The following is an 8,834-nucleotide window of genomic DNA, read 5'->3' on the forward strand; positions in this document are numbered from 1 at the left end:
AAACGCAACAAATTTATTCCCGTGTTCTGTCAGTTCGAGTCTCTTAAGGAGATCGTCGAACATGATGTTCCAAAATAATGGTCCTAGCACTGATCCTTGCGGGCACCCTCGCGTTGGCGTTTTCGACTCGCTACCAAAACCCCATGACAGCGCGACCGATCTGTCCTCAAAGTAATTTCGAATTACCGCGTAAATGTTGCCAGGGCAGCCTCTGGCCTTGAGGCCCTCGAGTACTAACGGCCACCACACGTTGTCAAAAGCTCCAGAGATATCGAAGAGAAGTCCGACCACCAGTCTCTTCTCTGAAGAGTCTACCAATCGGCGCATCTTCACAATTGCATCTTCCGTCGACTTTTTGGCTGTGAAGCCAAACTGTTGGCTCGAAATGTTCCCCTCCGCTAAGACTGTGGTGGTAAGTCGCTCTTTGATAAGCTTCTCGAACATCTTACCTAAACCCGAAAGGAGGCAAATTGGCCGGTAAGATTTAGGGTCATTCGCGTTTTTGTCGGTGCTTTTAACTAACATTATGATTGCCCCCTTCTTCCACTCTTTTGGGAATGCTCCTAGCGCCAAGCAAGCATTATATAGCTCTAAAAACTGTTCGCGAAGGATAACCCCTGCGCGTTTAACTACCTCGTTTTCTATCAAGTCCGGCCCCGGGGCCTTCTTGTTTTTCAGTGTTTTTAAGACCTTGTCCAATTCGCGCGGGGTGAACGGTTCGGCATCCGCGGTGTCAGGTAGTAAAATTGTGTTGGCTCTAATCTTTTCCTGGCCGGGGGTTTCGTTGTCCTGGTCATCGTCTACAATATGCGTCTCGACAAAACACCTGGCTGTTTCCTCAAAGTTTTCCGTGGATGCTCCGTTACGATTTAGCGTGCGCATTGCACTTTTGACTCTAACTTTTTCTGCGCAGGTTCTGTAAATAGGACCCCACTTTTCTTGATGACCTTTCTTCGTAACGAAGTCTCGCCAGCTGCTTTCTCTCGTCCGCTTTATGTCTGTCGAGTATTGTTTCCGTAGTGTTCTGTATTTGACGCATAGGGTATTTTTAACTAAATCGTCCCTTTCCCTTTGATATACCCGTCTGGCTTTGTTCACCAGCTTCTTCGCGCGTGTTAATTTCCTGGTCCTCCATGGGTATGATTTTACATGGGTTTTCCTACGCGGAATCGCGGCTTCGCAAGCTTCTAAGATTGATTTGCCAAGTGCAGAAGCATACCTTTCCACGTCCTCAACCGATTCTACTCCAAGGCCATCAAGGTTTGTGCACGCACACGAGAAAAGGATTTCGTCAAACTTTTCCGAATTGGCTAACGTTAAGTTGAACCTCTTGGGGTCTGCCTGTGCGCCATCCTTCTCCCCCGATTTTGCTCCTAGAGTGATCTCGATTGGGTAGTGGTCAGTATTCTGCACCCAACTTCTCTTAATGGACCAGCTAAGAATGCTACTCGCGAGTTTAGGCATGACGAGTGTTATATCGATATACGAACTCCCGTTAGTTGATTCAAACGTCGGACCCTCCCGCGCGTTGTTGATTATCTTTAACTCGTGTGCGTCAATAAATTGCTCTAACTTTTCGCCACGCGCGTCGTCAGTCTCGGATCCCCATCTCTCGGATTTCGCGTGTTTTAAGTGCATGTCTATTTCGTCTTTGTACTGGAAGTATGCCGAGACTACGAAGAACGATGTGTCAGGTCCCATGATCTGAGCGCTTACGCAGTGAGTTGTACTAAGTTGTGATAAAACCAGCAACTGGTATTTAGGATTCGTTAAGCAAATGGCCGCATATGGCCTAGACCTGGTTTCGGCAGCAACTTGTATGCTGCAACCGAACCCAGGTATTTTGAAACTATTATTACTATGTGCTGCGTATGGCTCTTGTAGAAGGAGAACATCAATACGTTTTTCCTCCCACAACTGACTCGCCTCCAGAGTCCCAGCTTTGTTGTTCCGCAAATTCGCCTGCAAAACTCGAAAACCTTCAACCCCCATTCCCCGGGTCGCGTGCGGAGACTTTCGATTTGACCTAACGCCCGGCGCGAGCCCATCTAAGTTTACCGAGTTCGCGGACTCTCTGAGGGTGTTTTTAGTCGTCCCTATGCATCTTCGCCGGTCGATGCTTCGCGAGTAAGATTCGGAAACCCCCCTTCTACTTGGATTTACCTCTTCTAAGTTCAATCGCGTGAGTTTAACCAAACAGGGTCGCGTAGCTAGAGGCGTTAGCTGTTTCATACGTAATGCTTCCGCGAGCTTACACGAACGCGATCGCGATGCCGAATTCGCGGGCCGGCGATGAACGGGAGCGTCAGATAGCAGCTCGTTCGGAGAAACGCGGTTGGCTATTCTGGCGCTCCGTCGAACGGTCGAAAGAGTTTGGTGACCACCGAACGTGGGAGCGTCACCTATCCGAGGCTTTGCCGTATTTTCCTGACCGGTTTATTTAAGTTGTAGGAGCTGGTAACACCTACAACCGAAAGCGCAGTGGCAATTCTTGGTTTGGGGTAACGCATCGAGGGATGCCTTTCAATGTTACCTTACTTATGGCGGGACCCACGGAAAGGGAATTGCTTGCTTAACTATGTTCTCTTAAGTTCGCCCTCACTCCCTTAGGAGAGTCATAGTTACTCCCGCCTTATCTCTCGAACGAATCAACGGATCTTTACCGGATTAGTGGTGATTGATGTGGTTATTCAACCTCAAGAACAGATAAGTTTTTGAAGTTGATCGATGAAGCCGTTTAAAAGTTATTCCAAAAAAACTACTTTCAAAAAAAAATTTTTTTTCGTTTTTTTTTAGATTTCTCAAAATTTCTTAAAATCTATCGATCCGAATTGATTTAAATTTATAGGAAATCTAAGTTTGAGGCAACTCTTTAGAACGCCGTTTGGTATATTCCGATCGGTTCAATCGTCCAAAAGTTATAAGTGATTCACAAACTTACACACACACACACACACACACACACACACACACACACACACACACACACACACACACACACACACACACACACAGATACACACACACAAACACACACACACGTACACATACATACAGACATAGTGATAACCTCGCGGGGATAGTCAGGGAAGCTTCCTGTGACCTTCAAACGTCGAGATCTGATGAAAACTCAATTTTTGCAAAACGGGGTGAAAACAAGAACTTCCCGATTTTCGAAAATCTTCGATTTTCTTAGCGGGAAGTTAAAAATTACATCAGAATATCTGCACCGTACAAGGTCGGATATTCGGAAAATTTTTTTCTAATTTATAGAACATATTTTCACAGAATTTGAACCAAATGCGTAGAGGTTGCTCTTTGAGAATAACTTTCTTAAGAAGAATGACCAGCAATTCCTGTTAATCATTGATATTCCTTCATATTATTTTAGATGATAAAACTTATCCAATGAAGCTCATTTCCATTAAATTTGTTTTTAACTGTTGAGGAAGTAATAATCAAATATCGAACGCCAATAACTGACGTAAAAATAAATGATGAGTACAGAAACTTATCGATATATCCTGATTACCATTTTACTATAGTTAATGCTATTTACTAATCACATAAATGATGGACTCAAAAAGCTGCATCACGAATTTATTTATTTAGTGGTCTATAAAGTTAGAATATTAAAATACAATATAAAAAAACCGTTGAAATTTACTGTTGATTCATTTATTGATGTTTGCTTTCTTTTTAAGGCCAGCATATAAAGAAGAGTTCCATGTCAGAATCTTCATCAGATATGGTGGACCTTGATGAACCATTCTTAATAGCTCATTCAGAAGTTACGATGAAAACCAATTGCAATTCAAGCCTCAATAATCCTAACTCGATTTGTACGGGAATAGAAACCGATGTCTGACTAAAAGGTATATTAATAGAGTTATTTTATCTATAGAATTTGTATGGTATACAAAAATTAAAGTTTAATGATTTATTTAAATCGCAAATATTTATTTAGCTGAATGATAGTTTCCTATAACATAGAAATTAAAAAAGCTTTGATGAAGAAATCTCAGAAAAAATATTCATGATAGTAAAAAATCCCTTTTATCTATAAGTAGATTTGTATGTTGACAAAGCATTTATTTTCGCTTGAAGTAAAGAATAAGCATTGGACATCTGTAGATTCAGTAGAAAATGACGTTAAATTCTATTAAATCCGTATCAAACAGGGCAGCAAACTATCAAGTATGTATTGCGTGAGCTAAACAGTTCTGATATTTCGTCAAGTTATTGGGAATTTTTAACTTCCCGCTAAGAAAATCGGAGATTTTCAAAAATTGGGAAGTTATTGTTTTCACCCCGTTTTGCAAAAATCGATTTTTCATCAGATCTTGACGTTTGAAGGTCATAGGAAGCTTCCCTGACTACTCCCGCGAGGTTGTCACTATGTCTGTATGTATGTGTATGTGTATGTGTGTGTGTGTGTGTGTGTTTTTTTTCTTTTTTAGGGGTGGGGGGGAATCCTTTTTACAGATTCTAGGCATAGCTGTTTAGCCTGGATATGTGGCGACTCGACGCAGCGTCATACTAAAACTCGACGCTGACGCCCCTACCCACTAAACCCTAAACCCCTTTCTCTTCTATCCTTTGATCCCCCATGGTACCGCCGTAAGGTATTTCTTCGCGGGGGGAGGAATTAGCTGCCGCTCTTCCTTCTGGTGGCTAAGATGTTATTTCTTCCTTCTAGATTCTGTCTTTCGCTCTTTTCCTCTCAATGGATCGCAACTCTGTAAGCACTTTTGTAGCAAAAGTGCTTGTGGCGTTCCAGGCAGCTTCTGACGACAACATTGCTTCTACTATTGACTCTGGTTGGGTTCTCTTTTTCAGAATCTTCTCTAACTCATCGCGCTGTTGGTTGAAACGTGGACACACTAAGAAAATATGCTCTGCATCTTCATTGACCCCTGGACAGGACGGACACTCTGGGGTATCATCGTGCTTAAAGCGGTGAAGATACTTCCGGTAACATCCGTGTCCTGATAACATCTGCGTTAAATAATAGTTGATCTCACTGTGTCTTCGGTTGAACCACACATCAATCCGAGGTATGAGACGTTACGTCCACCAACCTTTCTCTGCAGCATTTCACTCCTGTTGCCATCTTGCGATGCTGTGTTGCCGTTCTTCCCTTCTAAGTTCTTCAGGGCTCAGTGTGGTTGACCTTTTTCGTTGATAAGGTTCCGTCTTTCCTCAGATAGGACTCTGAGAGGCAGAGTACCGGAAATAATACACACTGCTTCCTGATATTGTGCGGAAGGCGCTAGCTACTCATAGGGCACTCAGCCGATATACTGGTCCAGCCTTTCTCCATGATTCTTGCGTCTTTAGTGCGTCAGCCCAAATGGATATTCCGTAAGTGAGCACCGATGTGACTACTGATGACAATAATAGCCTCCTGCTCTGCTTTGAGCCTCCGACGTTCGGCATCAGTCGTGCGAGACTAGCCCTCACTACTGACGCTTTGGCACTGACATGTTCAACTTGCTGCTTGAAGTTGAGTCGGGCTTCAAGCATCACTCCCAAATATCGGATATAAGGTTGTGATGTGATTTCTTGTTCGCCGACTTTCAGCTTAATGGTCTCTATCACTTTTCTGCTGGTAATAAGCACTGCCTCAGTATTGTGTTGTACCAGTTGCAGGTTCACTGCGTCCATCCACCGGTTAACGCGCTCAAAAGTGAGATCAAACATATGGTTTATCTCGTCAAGGTGTTTGGCAACGATCACTACGGCTACGTCATCTGCATATGCTACGAGTTTGAACTGAACCTTGTGGTACACCTCCAGTAATATCATACTCCCTCGGACCGTTCCTCGTGTCATACTTCACGACCCTGTTTTCAAAGTATCTTGCTACGATCTTAAGTAGGTATTCCGGTACATTCTTCTCTTGGAGGGGCTGCATGATGCATTCCCAATTGGCGGAGTTGAAGGCGTTTCTGATGTCTAGAGTCACCACCAGGCAATACTTCTTCGTTCCACCCTTCCATCTGGTTCCAAGTGTGTGTGTGTGTGTGTGTGTGTGTGTGTGTGTGTGTGTGTGTGTGTGTGTGTGTAAGTATTTGAATCGCTTATAACTTTTGAACGGCTACACCGATCGAAACCTACCAAACGGCGTTCTAAAGAGTTTCGTCAAACTTAGATTTCGAACCGAATTTGAATTTGAACCGATTTGGATCGATAGATTTTGAGAAATTTTGAAAAATCTCAAAAAAACTAAGAAAAAAATTTTTTTTTCAAGTGGTTTTTTTGGAATTACTTTTAAACGACTTTATCGATCAACTTCAAAAACTAATCCGCCCTTAAGCTTGAAAAACCACATCGATCACCGCTAATCCGGTCAAAATCAGTTGATTCGTTCGAGAGATATCTATTTTATATCTTATTTTATAAAAATAAAAAAATTGTCAAGTGTCTGCTAACTTCAGTTTTATAAATTGATTACAAAATATCAATAATAGTTGTGAACTATGACTTTGAATTACCTCCAAAACTTGAACTTCTCTCTAAGCAACTTTCAAGAGTGGATTGTTTTCTTCATTTAGGTCCACAGTTGTGGGACTTAGTTTCTGCAAAATTCGGTGAATCGTCTGTGATATTTTAGTTCCGAATTGAACTTTTATCTCTTGACGACGTTACCTGAAAATAAATAAAATTAGAAAAACGGTTGAACCTGAAGGCCATCCCTGCAACTTCCCGCTAATTCCATACCTAGGTGCTTAAAATTGCTCTTATGACGTTTTCGAGCTCTAGGAGCTCAAAATTACAATTTATGTGTTATTTTGAGCTCTCCAAGCTCAAAAGTCTTTTCAAAATTCGATGAAACACAATTTGGTTTTCGATGGGGTTTTTTAAGCTCTATAAATGATTGAGAACAAAAAAATTGATCTGATAAAAAATTTCGGAGTTATTACAAAAAAACACTTTTTTTGATTTTTTTCGACAACGATATCTCACGAACGCATCAACCGATTCTGACGCTCTATGGAGCGATCAATGCGGGATTTTAAGGCTAAGAGCTAAGGAGTTTTTGAAGTTGATCGGTTCTGCCAATTCAGAGATATTGAAAAAAAATGAAAAAAAAAAACAAATTTTTTTTGTCACTTTTTTTTGCAATTTCTCGAAATCTACTGGTCCGAATCGGTCCCAACTTACAAAAAATTGAAGTTTGGCAAAGATCTTTCGAATGACACCAACCGCGATGAAATCGGTCAAGCCGTTCAAAAGTTACGAGAGGTTTACATACTCACACACACACACACACACACACACACACACACACACACACACACACACACACACACACACACACACACACACACACACACACACACACACACACACACACACGCGCGCGCACACAAACACACACACACAAGCACACACACACATACACACACAGACGTACGGACATCATCGTGAAAATAGTCAGGAAAGCTTCCTAGGACCTCGAAACGTCGAGATCCGATGAAAACTCGATTTTCGAAAAACGGGTTAAAACCAATAACTTCCCGATTTTTAAAAATTTTTAATTTTTTTAGCGGGAAGTTAAAAATAGTTAAAAAAATTAACAAACGAAACATTCACTCATAATCTCGTTTTTAATCATACGTTGGATGAATGCAATTTTTAATAGAATTTATGAGACATACATCACTATCAGGATCATCATTATCCATTGATGCAGTAACTTCAGTTTTTTTTCCAGATTTTTTCGTTGTTGAAAGGGTCTGATGGTTCAACATTTGCATAGAAGCATTATAATGTTTTGTTTTTAAATGAGTGGCTAAATTTGTAGTATTTCCACACGTTGTATATTCTTTACCGCATTAATTATAAAAAACAAGTTGATTGTTTCCTTTTTTTTGCGAAAAAATTCCACACCGCAGACATTTTCAAGCTAAACAATGAAAATTAAAAAATAAAAACACACAATGAATTACGCCGTGTAAAGTAACTTGCCGCCAATAAACTGTAACTGCCACTTATGTACACTACTCACACGATCTTATACCAAGTGTGGTTAGCTCTCTTACATATAGAGGCAGCACTTATAGTAAAGGTCACGCGCTCTAGTCTACTCTAAAACGTATACTTATTTGTATATGTGATTAATTTATTAATTTATACTTAGAACGAGCAAAATATTATGACAGTAAGTGGAATAGATAATAAAATATTATGAAGATCTTGAAATAATATCGAATTTGATACTCGAAAATAAATATCGATTACCGATTTTTCAAGATAGAAAAAACCGACGATATTTATCGATTATTTTCTGAAAAAATATCGATAATTTAATATATCGATATTTTATGCCCTTTCCTAACTCTAAGTAAATTAGAAGAAAAGAAAGATTTATAATTTCAATTGTTTAAGTTTATTTTGATGACAAACTTATACATTTAAGGAAAAACAAGATATAATTCATGCATTTAAATGCTAACATGTGTTACAATAGAGAATTGTTCACCCTAAAGGCCATCCCTGCAACTTTCCGCTAATTCCATTCCTGGGCACTTGAAATTGTACTTATGACATTTTTGAGATTTTTGAGCTCAAAATATAATTTATGAAATATTTTGAGCTCGGAAAGTGCAAAGAAATAATATTTCTATGCATTTGAGCTCTCCCGGCTCAAAACTCTGATATAAGTTTCATAGAAAACTATTTTTGGAATTTTCAAACCGCAATAACTTTTGAATGGATCAAGGAATTTCCACGCGGTTGGCGGCATTAGATGCAATTTTATCATCCTCATTAGTAATTTTCAGGTTTTTATTGATAGAACCAAAAATTTCGGAGTAATCCCAAAAACA

General features: G+C 40.2%; 1 protein-coding gene across 8 annotated transcripts in view; it reads left to right on the forward strand.

Annotated features, from left to right (window-relative positions):
- The window catches only part of LOC123261717 (potassium voltage-gated channel protein Shaker), a 1,350,734-nt gene that overhangs the window by 1,010,606 nt on the left and 331,294 nt on the right, over positions 1-8,834 (forward strand). For 6 of the 8 annotated variants that reach the window (XM_044723493.1, XM_044723492.1, XM_044723495.1 and 3 more), the window contains one exon: positions 3,705-3,875. In XM_044723493.1, the coding sequence (XP_044579428.1) occupies positions 3,705-3,868 (164 nt within the window). In that variant the 3' untranslated portion in view covers positions 3,869-3,875. Of the gene's footprint in view, positions 1-3,704; positions 3,876-8,834 lie in introns of those variants that run through there. The other 2 variants (XR_006508740.1, XR_006508743.1) reach the window with 1 other exon arrangement.

Source organism: Cotesia glomerata, linkage group LG3 (assembly GCF_020080835.1).
Source record: "Cotesia glomerata isolate CgM1 linkage group LG3, MPM_Cglom_v2.3, whole genome shotgun sequence".
Lineage (NCBI taxonomy): Eukaryota > Metazoa > Arthropoda > Insecta > Hymenoptera > Braconidae > Cotesia > Cotesia glomerata.